General features: G+C 38.1%; 1 protein-coding gene across 1 annotated transcript in view; it reads right to left on the minus strand.

Moving 5' to 3' along the window:
• The window catches only part of TFAP2B (transcription factor AP-2 beta), a 38,013-nt gene extending 20,989 nt beyond the window's left edge, over positions 1 to 17,024 (minus strand). The window contains exons 1-3 of the mRNA XM_083348683.1: positions 16,809 to 17,024; positions 12,686 to 12,804; positions 6,837 to 6,978 (exon numbers count right to left, since the gene is read on the minus strand). Of these exons, the coding sequence (XP_083204809.1) occupies positions 6,837 to 6,978; positions 12,686 to 12,804; positions 16,809 to 16,996 (449 nt within the window). The 5' untranslated portion in view covers positions 16,997 to 17,024. The remainder of the gene's footprint in view (positions 1 to 6,836; positions 6,979 to 12,685; positions 12,805 to 16,808) is intronic.
• Positions 17,025 to 19,604: the final 2,580 nt, after the last annotated feature.

A 19,604-nucleotide genomic window follows, 5' to 3' on the forward strand; every position in this document is an offset into this window, starting at 1 on the left:
TAATTCATACCTGAGTGGCCTAGTGCTTTTCCCTACTTTCTTCAGTTTAAGCCTAAACTTTACAAGGAGAAGCTCATGGTCTGAGCCACAGTCAGCTCCTGGTCTTGTTTTTACTGACTGTATAGAGCTTCTCCATCTTTGGCTGCAGAGCATATAGTCAATCTGATTTCTGTGTTGACCATCTGGTGATGTCCATGTGTAGAGCCGTCTCTTGGGTTGTTGAAAAAGAGTGTTTGCTATGACCATCGTATTCTCTTGACAGAATTCTATCAGCCTGTGCCCTGCTTCATTTTGCACTCCAAGGCCAAACTTGCCTGTTATTCCAGTTATCTTTTGGCTTCCTACTTTAGCATTCCAATCCCCCATGATGATAAGAACATCATTTTTTGGTGTTAGTTCTATAAGGTGCTGTAGTGCTTCATAGAACTGGTCAATTTCATCCTCTTCAGCACTGGTGGTTGGGGCATAGACCTGGACTACTGTGATATTGAATGGTTTGCCTTGGATTCGAACTGAGATCATTCTGTCATTTTGAGGATTGTATCCCAGTATTGCTTTTCCTACTCTTTTATTGACTATGAAGGCTACTCCATTTCTTCTGAAGGATTCTTGCCCACAATAGTATACCTGATGGTCATCTGAATTAAATTCACCCATTCCTGTCCATTTTAGTTCGCTGATACCTAAGATGTCAATGTTCAGTCTTGTCATCTCTTGTTTGACCACGTCCAGTTTTCCTTGATTCATGGATCTTACATTCCAGGTTCCTATGGAGAAAAAATCTTTACAGCATTGGACTTTCCTTTCACCACCAGACACATCCACAGCTGAGCGTCCTTTCGGCTTTGGCCCAGTCGCTTCATTCTTTCTGGCGCTACTAGTACTAGCCCTCTGCTCTTCCCCAGTAGCATACTGGACGCCTTCCGACCTGAGGGGCTCATCTTCCAGCGTCATATCGTTTTGCCTTTTGGTACTGTCCATAGGGTTTTCATGGCAAAGATACTGGAGTGGGTTGCCATTTCCTTCTCCAGTGGATCACGTTTTCTCAGAACTCTCTGCTATGACCTGTCCGTCTTGGGTGGCCCTGCACGGCATAGCTCATAGCTTCATTGAATTACACAAGCCCCTTCGCCACGACAAGGCAGTAATCCATGAAGGGGACAGAAAAGTATATGAGATTTAATAAGATATTTGTCAACTTCAAGAAATAAGGAGAATAAGCACTGAAAACTCCTTTTAACATTGGAGGGTTGATTACATTATTTGGCAATCTCTCAATTCAAAGAGTATTTCATGTGATGCCAAATTATGTATTTTGCATCACATGCATAAGAATATAGGTATGCAAATACTGCAAATCAAAATAGGGTTTGTTGCATGCATAATCTTTTCTATCAAGCTTTAGAGAAAGAGAATTGAATATATTGTTTATATTCATTTTTTCTTTATAACTATAGTACATTATAGAACTTAGGAGGAAAATGCATTTATTGACTATCACTAAACTTCACGCAGCTATATATTATAGCTGGTGGAACCCTTTCACCCACTTTATTGTTTGATCCTCAACTCCAGATGTTTCTAGACCTGTTTGTGCAGAGGACAGTCACAATGCCATCTAAGCATTATTGTGTTCAAAAAGCTCAACTACCTCCTCCATTATCTAGCATGGGAAAAACTATGTAAACAGATGTACTACATTGCCAAAATACAATCTTGGCAAGGATATTTAGGATATGTAGGGAATGATCTGTTGAGTGTGACCCACTTTGTCGAATATGGACCAGGCAACAGACTTTCCTAGGAATGAACCCCATCTTATAGTCCTTTCCCCCAACCCTTTAGCTTTAGATGTCTTAGGACTATCAGTGACTGGTTAGTATGAACAATTTTCTTACAAGTCTCTGTAAAAATATTCTTAAACATTTCTGATTTCTCAATAACTTTGCATCTGGCTTTCTATTTTTGTAATCCATATGATCACTGGTGCTTTGGGACCATTTTCAAGAATAACAATGTAAGTATGATATAGAAAGCATCTATAACAAAATCTACTTCTGCTGATTAATTTCAACTTAATGTATAATTTTCCTGATGGATTTCCACTTAATACCAAAAATTTCAACTTAACAATAGTACTGTCAGATTTTGCTACCCGAAAATCTTAATGAACACTGTCACATTTTTGTATATATTTAATGCAAGGTGGTTAATTAAATGGGAGAATGTCGTCATGTGAACATTATTGATGTTGTCAAAGTGAAGTTGTTTCTCAAAAACCTTATAAAAAGTCTGGCAGGCTGGAGGTGATCTGTTCTCATGTGAGAAAAATGCATTGTTTTGCCATTTTAAAATGCATGTTTAAATCCCATTCAACAACTCATTCCATTCCAGTGTACTATAGTCCAAAATTAAGTTTATTGTTTCATAAGAACAAGCTCAATAGATTGATACCCTGTACAGCAGAAATGCAAATAAAGATATTCTCAATTCAAAACATATGTTGGTTTCACAGAAAGATGGGATGATGAAATAGTAGGTAGAACATCAAGAATGTAAGGAATGATAAGGTTAAAAGGGTTGTGATTTCAGCTGCTTTAAGAATCCTGATGCTTGATGATCACATCTTCTAATTCCCCAGACATCGGGTCTCTTGAGGGAATACTGGGATCTCTTTGAACAGGTTGCACCTATGCTTGATTAAGCTTCATAAGATTTTAGGATTTAAGAAGTTATGAAGTAAGTAGCTACTGCCATTAACGTGAATAGAGCAATTGATAGAAGAAAGATTAAAGGGCTAGAGGGGTATCCAGAAGGCACTGGAGGTAAAACAGAGGGTTTGAACTACTTCTACTTTTACTGAACTGGCAAACAGTTGTGCAACTAGAAACAGAACGACATGAATCATTTAGGATATCGAGTCCAATTCAGTGCTAAGTGCAGGTATCCAAATTAAAACTTCCCAGAGAGATTCTTGTCTTCATCCACTTGAATACAATCAGTAAAGAAGAACCTGCCAACTCTCCTGGTAAATGGTTCCATTTGTGAACTGTTTTTAATATTAACAAGTAGGCAAATGCTTCATCGAAGTAAACATTAATATCTCTTTGGTCACATACATATTGATAATGCTCTGAGAAGACTTTTTCTGAGATGCATTCCTTTTAACATCATTGTTATATCACAGAAATACTGGCTTCTCTATACTGTAGCTTTATTATATATGTGTAAATCAGCTTCTCTATGTCAGCAATAGTAATGCCATGTCTTAAAGCTATTTTAGTGCTTTATTAGACCATTAATACAGTAGCTTCAAAGGGTGCAAATACTGTAAGGATAAGGAAAAGCAAAAAGGCAAACATGAAAATTCCTTGTTGAAAAAAAGAATTCACTAGTGAGAAGGAATTCTTCTGATTTCAAAAATGCATGAATTGTGAAGAGACAGACGTTATTGGTTTCTACAATATCTCAAAGTCCTCTGAATCTGAAGTCTGATTTGTGGAAATGTGCTAAGCCCTACCAATGGTACATTGTGATTCAAATTCATTCATCACATTATTTGTCAACTCCCATACACTGACCACATTATTTGTTAACAAGTTGATTCCATCTCAGCTATTCAGTTGATGGATAGAATGCTTGTAGCCATAGTTTTTTTCTTCTCTCCCTCTCCCTCTCCCTCTCTCTCTCTCTCTCTCTCTCTCTCTCTCTCTCTCTCCCTCCCTCCCTCCCTCCCTTCCTTGGTTGAAGAGTGTGAGACCAGAAAGTACTCAAATCAAATATTTCACTTATGTTGATGACTATCCAATTTGTAATCAGGGAAGAGGCATTCAGGAAGATACGTGATTTTTTGGAGCCAACTTGTCTAATATCCCTTTTGCTCTGTAGCCATAACATTCCCTGCCAAGACAGTTATTATCACGTTTTTGAGCAACTTTTGCCATTATATAAATATATGAATTTTTGTCCAGACTACAGTGTTGTCATATCTCAAGGACAGTGTATTTCAAGTCTTCAGTAAGACCCTCTCTCTATGATTTGACTTCATAAACATATTGTGAACATATGGATTCAAATATTAAACACCTGTGTTTAAGAATGGAATGGAATGGAATAGAATAGAATAGAATAGAATAGAATAGAATAGAATAGAATAGAATAGAATAGAATAGAATAGAATAGAATAGAATAGAATAGAATAGAATAGAATATGGAAGGGACCTTGGAGGTCTTCTAGTCCAGCCCCCTGCTCAAGCAGAAGAACCTCTACCATTTCAGACAAGTGACTGTCCAGTCTCTTATTAAAAATCTCCAGTGATGGAGCGCCCATGATTTCTGAAGGCAATCTGTTCCACTGGTTAATTGTCCTCACTGTTAGGAAGTTTCTCCTTAATTCCAGGTTGCTTCTCTTTGATCAGTTTCCAACCACTGTTTCTTGTCCTGTCCTCTGGTGTTTTGGAGAATAGTTTGACCCCCCCTTCTTTGTGGCAGCCCCTCAAATACTGGAATACTACTATCATGTCACCCCTATTTCTTCTTTTCTTTAGATTAGCCAAACCCAAGTCCTGCAGCCATTTTTCATAAGTTTTAGTCTCCAGGCCTTTGATCATTTTAGTGGCTTTTCTCTGAACTTTTTCCAAGGTCTCAACCTATTATTTTTTTGTAGTATGGTGACCAAAATTGGTTGCAGTATTCCTGGTGTGGTCTTACTAGGGTTTTATAAAGCAGTACTAATCCTTTGTGTGATCTTGATTCTATGCCTCTGTTTATACAACCCAGGATTGTATTAGCTTTTTGGCTGCTGCTGCACACTGCTGGCTCATAGTCAAGTGATCGTCCACTAAGACTCCAAGGTTCCTAAAGAACAAATATCCTACACTGTGAGAATCAGCTTCTATAGGTTTGCATCCTCATGCAGAAAAGCCCCACCTTAGTCTGTTTGTTTTTCTCTGGGTTTAGGTACTGCTTTTCACATCTAAGAAGTGTGAATATAGTAGTTTCCACAGGTGTCAAGACTAATAGTAACACCTCTTGAACACTTCTACTGCACTTTATGGAAAAAGTGCCACATTCTGTTGCAATTACCAACTTATTAGTAACTGTTGAAAATTACTCTAACCATTAGTTGTGCAGCTAAAATAATCTTGATCATTTGATAAAAATACCCATGCATTTTAGTACCATGTTCAAGGAAATGAGAACTGGTCTTTCAGACCTGTATGTTTGGAAACTTCCCATTTGACTGACTTACAAGCAATATTCTCAGCAAAGGTCCTCCAGCTTCATTTTGATAATGGTGGGAGGAATCATAGATTATTTGGCTGGCATCAAGGTCTACACCTGTAGATTTCTAACATTTAATAAGCAGGTAGATAGCTGCAAAAGCTCAGCAGGCAAGGCTTATTGGCTAGCATAACTGCTGCAGCTAGTGTTATATTATTAAATATAAATTAGAAGCATAGGATATTTGTTTTTGTACATAATTTTTGTTATTAGTGGCTTAGGTTTTTATTTTTAAGAGTGGATCAAAGTGGCACACACAGATTAGTGAAAGGAATTGTCCCCCCTTACGTAAGAAGGATATATAAATGGTGAGCATTAAAAGAACAATTTAAAACAACTTTCATGAAAACGGAACATACACTCTGTTTCTTTATCCATTTCTTATTTTTATTCTTTGTCTGACCAAAAGGTAGTGTGCAAAGTTTAGTTTTGGCAGCATTTCAACAGCCACAGTGTTTCTCAGCCCTTGAACTGAAGGCAAATTTGTCCTAAATATTTTATCTTTGAAGATGTTTATTACATTGCTACAACTCTGGAGAGTTTCAAGATGGGGAAGCAACATCTAAAAGACATTCCAAAAACTAAAACAGGTCCTCACCCAGACAAAGTGGGCTGAGGTTTTACACATTTATTTTGATAGGAACTAGATTCACCAAACCAAATGAAGGACAATCAGATACAATAATAAATGTTATCCCTGGGATGTAGGAAATTGCTAATATCAGGCAGCCACAATGTACTTCTGACCAGTCATTTTATGCTAAATCTCCATTTATCTCCCTGATATGTTGTAATGATAGCTAGAACTATCAACACATTTTTTTCTTTAAAAATCAATTTACCAGACTGTAAACCCATCAACTGTGTTTATTCAGTTTTACTCTTTTGAGGAGGGATTTTCAGGACCTAGCCACAGAATAGAATTGGAAAAGTAATTGGGGGAAACTTATCTTCTTATACTTCTGTTTATTCTTTTTACCTCTGACTTTCTCTTTGACAGAACTTTCTACCTGTCTTTTCACTTTTATTCTTCTTTTTCCTGTTCTTCTTCTTTCAGTTTGAAACAGATTTGGGGCCAGTGTCTGACTAGTTACTTGAGATATATGAAAAAGAAAATGTTTAGACCAGGGGTGTCAAACTCAATTTCATTGAGGGCCGCATCAGCATTGCGGTTGCCCTCAGGGGGCCGGGTGGGCGTGGCCAGAGTGCGTATGACCTACTGGGTGGGCGTGGCCAGCTCTACATAGTTCGCATCAAGGGTGCCTATGGGGGCCTGGGCAGGAGTGGGACAGATCTGAGGGTCTCTGGCAGGAGGAGGATCTCTGGGCCAGGGCCAAGGCAGTGGGGGCCGTTCCCTCCCTGTTTCCAGGATGGCTTCGCGGGCCGCATGAAACCACTTCGCGGGCCGCATCCGGCCCCCGGGCCTTGTGTTTGACATGTCTGGTTTAGACTGAACCTTGAAATGAAACCAGCTAGATTGCTAATACGAGAGAGAAAAAGTAGGGCCAGGATCTTGAAAGCAAAGCATGTTCAAGGACTGTATTTCTACTCACTTAGTGGCAAGCAGCATATTCTTTCGGGAGTGGAGATCAGTAGGGTCTGTGTGCTGTCTGTTCAGGTATTCAGAAACTGCTTTGGCTGGGAATTCAGTTTCACAGATGTATCCAAAATCCCGAGCTAAATGTACAGCTTCTCCTAGGAAAAAAGAAGCAGCTTTGGTCATCATAACCAGCTCAGTGCGATTTGCAATCCACCTGAAAGCCAACAGTAGTGTTTACTATCTCAATTAAACATTACCTTGAAAAAAATATCTCACAACTTTATTTTGTCCTAATCCAGATTTGGAAATGTGGGTCTCTTCCGAAGTCTAGTAGAGTCCTCAGCTTAAAAAAAACTTATGAAGGAGGCCCAGTTAATGTGCAAGTTCTGGAGATGTTCAAGGCACATTGACATTAGAAAATATTTTTATATGAAAGAGACATAACAAATAAACATAATGAACTGGGTAAACATTAGTACATAAAATTCTTATTCATACAGCAACAATTCGTTAGGATGTGGCCTCAAAATACAAAGTTTGTGAAAAACAAATGAACAGTGACACTGAACATATACTGTACGTATTTGTACATTTGTCTTTTTTGGCACAGTTCAAGTAATTCATATTCTGAATTATTCAAGTCAGGCCACATAATATATAACAGATTAAAGGACTTATTCTAACCACTGCTCCCCACCAGTTCCCAGCAGCTCAATAATTAGAAACAAGGTGCCGTGAAATGCAGTGATAGAACAGCATAAATGCACATAACAAAATATTCATGAATGCTATTCATCCATTAGAAATAAAGTTGGTGATATATTAATCCATCTTATCTACCTCAGTGAGTTACTACAGACCTGGGTCACTGTAAGTAATACAGTACTGTGGGCCAAATTATAGCTAATTAGAGCACCTTTACCATAATGTATAATCATGGCCTGATTCTGGTTAACAAATACTGTAGTCCTCCAAGAGAACAATGTCTGACGCATGAGAAGCTACAAAGCAGAACCTCTACTGATCCTCCTTTATTAATCTCACATAGGTTAATAGGAAGTGGGGGAAATAGAAAGAGAACAGAAGCAGAATGGGAGAAAACACATGGTGCCTCTCACTTATGCCAGCACAGGCTTATTGCTGTTGTGTACGCAAACAAACACACACAGAGAGACAGACACAGATACACACACATGCCTGGAATAGCTTTCCTGTGTAGTAAATGTTCACTGGATAACCATCTTATCCATGATTAATTCCAAAGCAAACAGAGATCAATGTACTCTTACAGCTAGGTTACAATATGAAGCCTAAATATACAATACATGTCTGAATTTGCTGACATTGGCCTCTTGTTATTTTTGCCTCTTGTCTGTTTCCTCCTTCTCTTGCCATCTTCTTCTCACAAATATTTAGGGTATAATCTGAAGCATACTTGGCATCTTTTTAGAAAAATGATTATATTTCAATAGACTGGATAAATTATAAACAAATAGAACGGAAATTATTGCCTCTAAAGACTGCAAATAGACAGCTTATGCCAACTCTTCAATAATTTAAAAGCCATGATCCTAGACATACTTATTCCAAAATCCCACTCTTGCTAGTAGAAATTACTTTCACATACAAAATATGAGTTAAGTATAAAATTAAAAAACTTACATTACTACTTATTTTCATATTTTTTTGCTCTATGTCAAGCTATGACAGTATATTGCAATTTAAACTCAAAGGAGGAAGATAAGCAGAATATACTCCTCTGAATTTTAATCTATAAAAGCAAATATATTTTAGTAACTGTTCAATTGATTGATTCATTGATTGATACATTCAATTCTGAACAGATAAGGAAATTGGAGAGAAGCAAATTTCTCATGAATATTTAATATATGGTGGACCTGTAAAAAGGTTAAAGCTTTTTGGATTAAAATTTGGTGGAACATGCAAAAGATATTCAAGAAAAGGATAAAGTTTTGTCCGCAACTGTTTTTATTGGGCATTATTACTGATACTACTGTTGTGGACACTAAGCTGATGTTGAACTTAATTACGGCAGCGACTTTTAGTAGCGCAATATTGGAAGAAGGAAGAACTGCCGACTATAGAAGAATGGACTTTAAAAGTCTCCAATCTGGCGGAAATGGCAAAGATTTCAGCGTATTTGAAAGATCAAACACAACAGAGATATATTGTGGAGTGGAGAAGATGGATTGATTATATTCAGAATAAATATGGGACTAAAAAATTTCATCTAGCATTTGAATAAGTACTGATGTGATATTTATATTGCTTGTAGTTATTTTATAAGAGTTAAAGTGAGATAGATTTAATATTTTATTGTTGTTTGCATAAGGTAGACTATGATTGCTTGTATTTTTATATCCTGTATTGAGCTCTGGGAAGTCGGGGAGGGGGGAGGGGGAAGGGAGGGAGGGGTTGGGGAGGGTTGGGGAGAGGGGAGGGGGTGGGGAGGGGTTTTGTTTTTTAAAAAAATGTATTGTAAAACTTTTCAATAAAAAAATAAATATTTAATTGTTGTAGTACAATTTACAAAAGAGATATGAATTCCACTACCTTTCCTTGACATAGGGAAAGAAAAAGATAAAGATCTCTATCATCTTTCATATTCCAAACACTTGGCTAAATTTCTCTCTTTCTGTAATTCATATATAGGTTGTAAATATTCAGGGACTATTAGAAACAGGTACAATAATACTGATGCAAAGTGCTAATTTTTGCACAGATGGATTGACATTTAGTTTTTTAGTGAAAAAACTGGTTGACTCAGATGAGAAATTACAGTTAAAAATATATTTTAGCAATCATAATAGAGCTAATTTGGTCTAGTGGTTAAGACATCAGGCCACAAGCCAGGAGAATGTGAGTTCTATTCCTGCCTTAGGTATGAAACCCAGCTTGGTGACTCTGGGCCAGTCATTCTAGTCTCTTTCTACAGTTGAGACTCTAGAAAGGGTGCAGAGAAGAGCAACAAAAATGATCAGAGGACTGGAGGCTAAAATATATAAAGAAAGATTGCTGGAATTAGGTTTCTCTAGTTTAATGAAGAGAAGGATGAGGGGTGACATGATAGCAGTGTTCTAATATCTAAGCAGTTGCCACAAAGAAGAGGGAGTCAAGCTATTCTCCAAAGCACCTAAAGGCAGGACAAGAAGCAATGGATGGAAACTAATCAAGGAGAGAAGCAACCTAGATCTAAGGAGAAATTTCCTAACAGTGAGAACAATTAATCAGTGGAACAACTTGACTCCAGAAGTTGTGGGTGCTCCAACACTGGAAGTCTTTAAGAAAAGATTGGCCAGCCATTTGCCTGAAATGGTATAGGGTTTTCTGCCTGAGCAGGGGGTTAGACTAGAAAACCTCCAAGGTCCCTTCCAACTCTGTTATTCTCTCCCTCAGACCAACTCACCTTCACAGGGTTGTTGTGGTGAGAAAAATAGAAGAAGGATGGAGTGTGGTATGTTTGCCGCCTTGTTATTTATAAAAATAATAAAGGTGGTATATAAAAAAATAAAAATAAATCATCACAGTATTTACTAGCAATTATCATTTCCCATTAACTTTAAAGAGACTACGCTGCAGATTACACTCCATAAAAATCAATGCCTGCTTTTTAGAAATTTGTTTGACTTGAATGACAAAAATTTGTTAGGAATGTATTGAAACTATGCTTTTTTAAAAAAAAATTCCATTTATATCCCGCCCTTCTCCGAAGACTCAGGGCGGCTTACAAGCTTAGCTTGTAAGCCCTCAGCAGAGCACTAATAGCTCGAAGTATCTGCTATTCAGTGATGATGATGATGATGATGACGACGACAATGTTATCCATTCAGTTGTGTCCGACTCTTGGTGATTCTATGAGCCAGATCTCTCTACATCTTCTGATCTTGTGCTGTTTCTTGAGTTTTTCTATTCTCTAGCTGATGTCAGCTTTGATAGTGTCCAGCCATCAGGCTCTTTGGCAGCCTGGTTTCTTTTAACCGTTAACTCTTCCCAACATAATTGCTATTTATCTCTATCAAAAAGGGCTTTTTTCCCCTTTTTACTTCTTTTATCTTATTTTTAACAGGCTTATTTGCTCCAAAATAGCACAATTGCTCATTAAATGATTGCTAGGAAATCACAACTGAAATTGTGAAATTATGTGAAATCATTATGCAACAGTCAGATCCTAGGATCCAAACAGATTACTAAAAGTGGTCTTGTCTCTATGGTGGTGCTAAGACATTTATTACTGGAGTAACCATGCTATCTATGCCTTGGATATGTAAAAGTTCTCAGTTTCTGCTGGTTCAGTTCAATTCTTCCTCGTCCTCCTCTTTCCCCTCCCCCTCCCCCTCCCCAATCTGAATTTGTGCTAAGTGACAAATGTAGTTCCCTAGTGATATATATACAGTATTCATATGCCCATGTCTTTGTAGGAGATGACCAGGCTGAGTCTGAGGAAGGGGTCAAACACATCATCAGTCTCGAGTCCCTTCATGCCCACAAGTCATCTAAGTCCAGCCCAGCTTGAATTCCATTGACTCTTATCTAACACCTATTTGCTTTGACCATTAGTAGTTCAGATTCTTGTAGAGAGCTTTAGCTTACAGTAAACCTATACATTCATTTGAGCTGATGGACTCCTGATTTTTTGCTCTCTACAACCTGATATGTTTTTTGTAGTTTCCAGGAAGGTGTCTATGTTGGTCTACTGCAGCAAAAACACTACAAAATGTTGTTGCCTTTAATGATTATTTAATTAATTATGCATAGGTTTTTGTAAACTAAGTCCACATCCTCAAATGAAGTAATAAACTCTCTCTATATATGTATATGTATATATAAGCTCTTCAGTTGTTTTGCAAACAGTTGCTATCGATAAATAATAATTGTCTCTCCTCTATTTTATTGCTCTACATCTCCTGTTATTATTCCTCTTTAATTATGTTCAGTATATAACTGTTAGTCTGATGAAATGTTATGTTGTCCAAGAAAACATATGGCATAAAAGTTTATTTTTTTCTAAGTATTATATGACAGTTTGTTTTATTGGGGACCCAATGGAGGAGTATCACACTGGAGGTGGCTACTAGATTGATAGTAAATCCCACCTTCCCAATTCCTTGCTTCCCCCAGCCCATCTTTTAATCTCACTTTACTGTATTTTCATTATTTATTTCATTGTTTATTTTATAGTTTCATTATCTTGATACTGTTATGTTTACCCTTCTCTTTCCATTTCTGGTTGTACTGTTGTAAGCTGCCTAAAGTAGCCCCATTGGTGAGATAAACAGCAAATAAGTTTAAAAATAAATAAATATTTTCCAGAACTCTTCAGTTCTATGTATACTTATTTGAGAACAAGGTCCACCACATCTATGAATACTGTGGCACTTTCCTTTCTATGCTGTATATACATTTGAGTATGGTGGAGAAATTAGTTAGGAGGGATTGTTTTAATTAAAAGTATCTTCCTCTTCCATGAGGCCAGATATCATAACCACTCCTTAGTATGTCCTAACAAGTATACTGGACAACAGTGGTTAATTTTAGAAGTAACATTTAAACGTAAATAAAATTGAGCTGGCAACTGCAGAATTCATTTAACACTGTTACTTAAAAGGAAACGCCAGTCTTGCTGAATCTTAAACACAGCCCCAGTTGGGCTATGTAATGAGCCTTGATTTTCTGCATGGCAGATTTTTCATGTCACAGCAACAGCGATTCGATGCAACTTTACAAAATGTCAAACCTTTTTCCTCGCCCAGAAGTGTCGCCAGAGGAGGTGGGGGGGGGGGTCGGATGTCGGGGTGTGTGTGTGTGTGAGAAGAAATCGAAACGGACAGAAAGTCTGCTTACCTTCCACCAGGGAGGTGAGTAAAGTGACATTTGCCGCTTTGCGCCTGCCGGCTGGTAAATTCAAACCGATTTTTTCTAGCCGCTCTCGCAACGATCGCCCCCCGTTTTTCGATTTGGCTCTGCAGTGACGAAAAAAAAAAGGAAAACGCGGGGATTTAAAACTCGACGAAGGTCCCCGGGAGAAAGAAGAAAGGGGGAGGTGGGGGGGCTGAGGGATAGGACGATCCAAAATCCTGGCTTCGGGCACAAGCAACTAGCACAGAGGAGGTTTCGCGGTGCTTAAAGGGCGGGAAGGAAAGAAGCGCCGCCTTGGAAAGAGAGGCTCGCCCTGCCCGTGGCAACCTGAAACCCTGTTTTTTTCCTTGGGCCGCCAGCGACCTTTGGGTTTGCAGGCTGCAAGTGAACGAGGAGGAGGAGGGTTATGTCAGTTTTGGTTCTTCTGCTACTACCAGGAATAAACTGGCTGTTCTTGCAAAGCTGCGTCACCAGCAGCATTTAGCCTTCCAATAAGGGTGGTGATTTGTGAGGTTTCTATTGTAATTCTGCTTATTCAAAAGCACTTAGAACTCAAAAGAGACTCAGAAGTAAAAAAAAAAAAGACTGGATTGGAGCCGAAGAATGGCCTGGGGTGTGGAATGTGAGTTATGCCGTCACCCCCAGCAATGTTAGGGCACGTTTGTGGAAAGTATGTATTAATAGTGCGCAATAACAAAATTCAGTAAGTTTGAATTACTTTTGTGTAAGAAGGGTTTTGTGTAATAATAATTGCAAGACAGCAGCAATAAGAATGCAGCTTCGAGGCAACAAAGGCTACTTGAAAAATGAGGGTTTTGCACTGACTTAGGCTTGAAAAGATGCAATCCTATTGTAGCAGCTGCCTGGCACAGTCAGAGGAAGGAATTCAAAAGCAACATGGCTGCTAGGCCTCCATCAGGAAAGAGGTTTGGGCAGCAGGAAGTGCCTTTCAAGGGATTTAGGGTAACATATGTGTATTGTTTTTCAAATAAGCATCACCCCCTTCCCCTCCCCTCCGTTTGCCTGTATTTTATGGCAAATGAATGAAATAGTCCAATTATATGTAGGGGACCACTGGAGAAGGGGGGGAGAATGAATCAGCAATGTATTTTGTTTTTGTGAAGAGGAAAGGCAGGGATCCAGTGAAATCTAGTGAGGTGGTCAGTGGTTGATCAATTTGGAAGGATAAAAGTGAGCACTGACTTGGCTAACCATTGCCTGTGAACTACAGACAGGATCTCCACCAGCATCTTTTAGAGCATTGGTTCTCAAAGGGTGGTCTGAGGCCCCCTCACGGGTCTTCAAAGTTAAATATTTTAACATTTCTCAGTTTTAATTTCTAATACAGTCAATATCAATAAATATAACCCACATAAACCAAAGCTCTTTGGGATCTTCAATCATTTTTAAGAATGTAAAGGGGTCTTAAGAACGTTTGTGAACCACAGATGAACCCCATTCCAACCATCATTGGCCCAATGTAGCAGTTATGACAGACTTTATATTGCCTGAATGATGCCAGAAAAATACTAGAAGTCACTAGTGGGGAAATGACCGTAGCCTTGCAAAACTAGGGAGATACACTCTTGCTCACAGCATGTCGATTTACAAATGGTCAAAATAGTTGATGACATAATAGCATAGCCCCTAGATCATGGGTGTCAAACTCGCAACGTGATGTGACCTGTCGTGACATATCGTGACTTTTTTGCCATTGCCAGCAGTGGGGTGGGTGCGATTTTGCTATGATGCATCCGGCCTGCGGGGCCAGCAGTTTGACACCCCTGCCCTAGATTACATAAATTTGGAAATTTGTGATTAGAGTCTGGTTGTTTCTGGAAGTCCCTACTTTTTTTTCTAAAATTGGATATGTTTATTTTAAGACAACCTTCTCACCTCGTGCCTTCAGACGCCACACTGAGAATTCCCAGCCAGTATATAAGAGCAAAGGCTTCTCTTATTATTGGTCTCAATGCTGCTGATCCTGGAGATAGCTACTATTATGACTAGTAGCCTCAGTGTTGTGGTTGAGGTGCTGGATTAGGACCAGGAAGATCCAGTTTCAAGTTCACTCTCAGCCACAGAAATTCACTAAGTGATGTGGGACCAATCAGTTTCTTAGCCCAACCTACTTATTAGGGTTGTTGTGGAGAAAATGGAGGAAAGAGAGTTGCATTTATTATCTGAAGGAAATCCAACTGACTAATCTAATTCTATTTTGCTGCCAAGGGAGCAGCAGTTTTATTATATGATCGATTTTTAAAGATATTTTTAAAAATATTTTAAGCCGCCCAGGGTCACCTATGTTTTAGTTGGGAAGCAATATTTGTTTAATAAATAAAATAATCTGGGATAAAAAATTAAGAAATAAATCTTTTTCTAATTTTTTCAAGCCACATGTGCTAGTTAACCCTATGATGCTTCAACTAGGCATTGCGAAAAGCGACTCCATTTTATTTCTGCTGCATATTCTACCATTCCACTGTATTGATGATCCCAAGTTCTGGCATTCTGAGAAAATAAAAGAACTTCTATCAACTTCTTCTCTGTCTTGTGTAATTTTATACTTCTGATAAATCTGCTTTAGTCAACTTTGACCTAAGTTGATATTTCACAATAATGCTATTAGGTACTTCATTTATTGTGGTTGCTTTTTTGTATATTCTCCAACTCTATAATATCATTTTTTCAGACTGAATAAGAACTGCAATTTTCTAAATTAGTTGTATTATAGCTTGTCAATGAACTGATACTGGAAATTTTATTTCAGAACCCTTCTCATTGAATACCTAGCATTGAAATTCAGCTTCTTCACATTAAATTGATCTTTTCTTTAAATTGTTCACCACACAAACAAGATTGTATTCTTATTCTGAACTTCTATACAACAATAGTTTTCCTCACTCTCATGTGCATCACTTTATCATTACTTTAAAATGAATAACATTCTATAGCCATTTTTCCAGTTTAAGAATACCCAATCAGTGTTTTTATTAATCCTTTTTGTTTTAATACCTTTTGGGATCTTCTGGTTTGGTCACATATCTATAAATTGTTTTTGAACTAACTGGGAAGTACTAGTCCTAATTCATTGTTTACTTTTTTCCATTGTGGAACAGTTCGTCCCTATTTTATCCATTCTTTTTTATTTTTAAGACAAATACTCTTACCCTATGTCTATGTTTACTCAAGAGCCTTTCATGAAAGACTTGCATTCTATACGTCCTGATAATAATATTTGCCCAATAATGCTATCATTAAAATTAAGAGAGTGCAAAAAAATCAGGAACTTATTCCTTCTTCATAGTTTACAATCATATCTTATAAATCCTTATAGCACCTATGTAAAATAAATGAATATTATAAATTCATACTGGGAAGAGGAACAGAATTTTAAATGATTGCTTAAGACAATCTAATGCATTTGAAACCTCATCTGCTCCTTCATTCTCCACTAGTGCAATATACCAAACTGAATGGTAAATGATAAAATTCATAACCATTAATTACTTAAAACTTATTCAGTTGTAACATTCAGTTAAAACTTCCAGACAGTTTGCAGTATAACTTATAACTACATTCAGAAATAAAAACAGGAACACCCCTAAAGTGAGGAACAGTGTAATGAAGCACATCTACCTCTTTCTAAAGCAGATGATAGCACAACTCTAGATAAATGGGCCATCCAACATGCAGTTGACCTAAGAGACTCCATTCCCACGTACTCAGCCATTCTGGGTGAGCAGTAAAGGTTGGACATTAGCGAAAAAGCTTTTTTGTCATTTGTTATCTATCTGCTTAACATCTAGGCAGCTCCATGTCTGAATACTCTTGATACTTTAAAAGATAAACTCCAGGATATTGATCTGAACTCTAACATACAGAAATAACCAGTTTGACTGTTTAAAGAAAGTGGCCAGTCTTACAGAATTAATGAAACATATAACATGATTGGCATAATATCGTGTCAGTGGCAATGATATCCAGACTGTTACGTATATCTCATATGCATTCGTTTACATCTCTTAACTTCAGCAGCTACTTATAGTAATCTTAATGCTGTTTTAATCCCATCAGAAAGTACAGATTGGCCTGCCCCATGACTTACCTTCTAAGGACTCCTCCAAGGAGGGAAGCGTTTAAGCACTCGGGAGGTGAAAGGCGCCGTTGAACTTCGCCAACAGTGACTTTGTACTTGGACGTGGAACTGAGCAAGGAGAGCCTGCCAGGTACCGAACAAAACACTTCACCTGTGTTTACAGACACACCACCAAGGAAGCCATCTTTGTTCATCATCAGAGAAGTAACAGATTTTGGAGGAACTGGAACTAGGAAGAGAGGAAAGCAGTGTGGGCAAGATCAGCTTGTCAAGGCAGCCCGCATAGCTCATAATTGCATTCATTTATTAAACCTCCTGACTAATAAAAAGAATTCAGATTGTTTTTAAAGGAGTGGCTGTCATTCATTTCAGGTTTCATTCTGTGTCACCTCTCACGAAAACATCTTCAGGTGGCAGACAGCATCAAAATGAATTCAGTACATCATTTAAGGAAATAGTTACAATTACAAATACATTAAAATGCAAATTACCAGTTTAGAATTGTAGAATGAAATCATCATGAGAAGTCAAATGCATAGTGAATGTAAGCGTTTTCCTCATGTGTTTAAAGTATACAGGTAGTTCTTGACTTACGATCACAATTGGGACTAGAACTTCCCTCACTAAGCAAGTCGCACTATTTTATGAACTTTTTACTGTAGTCATTGAGCAACTCACTCAGTCTTTAACAGAATCGGGCTTCCCCCATTAACTTTGCTTGTTGGAAGCAACCCTGGAAAGGTGAAAAATGGTGGCCAAGTGATTATTGTAAATGAATGCTGGTTGCCAAATGCCAAAATTTTACAATGGAGACATTGTAATGATCATAAGTGCAAGGACCTGTTGTAAGTCATTTTTTTCAGTGCTTTCATAACTTTGAACAGTTGTTAAGAAAGTGGTCGTAAGTCAAGGACTACCTGATTTTTTTTAAAAAAAACCTGAATCTGAATGAAATGCAGATTCAGCTTTTCAACTCTCCTAGCAGACTGGATAACCTCAGAAAACATACATTTGAAAAAGTAAGCCACCCCAGAGTAAGTTTCTCTTTATGTGGGAGGGAGCAAAGCACTTACTTACTCCTATTGAAGACTTTGCCCTCTTTATGGCTGGCTTGGGAAGAACGGTATGTAGGTAAAGTAAATGTGATTGTGTTCTGCTAATGTAATTGTATGTGGGAATGACCTTGGGAGACCAATAAAGAGATACTGCCTAGGGAACAGTCAAACAAGACAGAAGATAGCCTGCATAGTGGACCAAGCAAGAGTCTCAGGAGGGGCCATCCCTAAATTATTAGGCTATAAAAGTGATGGGGGAGAATTTTACTTTCAGACTTACAAGATTCTGTTAATGTAAAGGAGAATTAGCATATCTAATGATGTTTCCTGTCTGGTCTCTCTGATAAAATTAATTCAGTAGCACTTGACAAAAAAAAAAAGAAAGCTCTTACGATTTTGCCATGGAGAACATAAGCGAAATCACAGCTCTGATGGGCCCCAGATTAACAGATTTAGAGATTTCTTTTTGCATTTTGAATTCCTTGCTTGCATAGGTGAAAGTAGCAGACATGCACATACAGCCCCATGACCAAAAGACTAAGTTACATACCATAACATTAAGAAGATATGCTATGTTGTATATCTTAGTGGATCCTAACCTCTTATATGCTTCTCTTAGAGCAACCTTTTTAGCTTAACAGTGAAAGTAATGTACATAGGTGGCCCTAACATTCCCTTCTTTTTTTTCTTTTTTGCTTTAACAGTTTATGTTATGTGCAGCACATGAAAGTAGAACTCATCCCGTTTTTTAAAAAAGCGTACATCAGTATATCTTCCCCTTCTGCCACTGCATATTTGTAGTTGAATAAGAAAGGGACGCGGTGGCTCAGTGGGTTAGGACGCTGAGCTTGTCGATCAGAAGGTCGGCAGTTTGGCGGGTCGAATCCCGAGTGCCGCTTAACAGAGTGAGCGCCTGTTACTCATCCCAGCTTCTGCCCACCTAGCAGTTCGAAAGCACGTAAAAATGCAAGTAGAAAAATAGGGACCACTATGGTGGGAAGGTAACAGCGCTCCGTGCGCTTTTGGCATCTAGTCATGCCGGCCACATGACCACAGAGACGTCCTCGGACAAGCGCTGGCTCTTCGGCTTTGAAACGGAGATGAGTACCGGCCCCTAGAGTCGGAAACGACTAGCACGCATGTGCGGGGGAACCTTTACCTTTTACCTTAAGAAAGGATTGTCATCTGTATTGAAAGTGGAAGCAAAGACAGAATGAATGCCTTTCTTATTCAGAGAAAATAACTCCTGTGAAAGATGTGCAAGACTAGCACTTAAAACGTTTAATTCGGATATGTAATAAAAGTGTTCAGCATTTTAAAGAACGGAATGTAGAAAGACAGTAATAACAGCAAATGCATGCTATATTGTCTCATACGTCATCTTCAAACCATTATTTAGGTAGTGCTGGGAAAGTGCTATATTCAGTTGTGACACTAAACTAATGCCAATTCTTTTAGTTCAACTGATTTTTATTTACAAATCCCACATGTATGTCTAAGTCTTATAATAAATCTGAAACAATAGAAATAAAAACTTAAGATGTGACCAGGCATCTGAACCAGCATTGCAAGAATCCTTTCAGTTTGACACTTGAAACCCAGTTAAATAAGTTTAAAAAAAACAACAACAGATTTCCAGGGAAGAAAAAGTTTAATGTAGTTTGCGTATCTTGCTAATTGATAGAGGTCACTATGGTGGTCAGAGATCTGTCCTCGAACGGGCTGCTTTTGGTGCATATTTAGGCATCAG

This window comes from Vipera ursinii (assembly GCF_947247035.1).
Source record: "Vipera ursinii genome assembly, chromosome: 1".
NCBI classification, from domain to species: Eukaryota; Metazoa; Chordata; class Lepidosauria; order Squamata; family Viperidae; genus Vipera; species Vipera ursinii.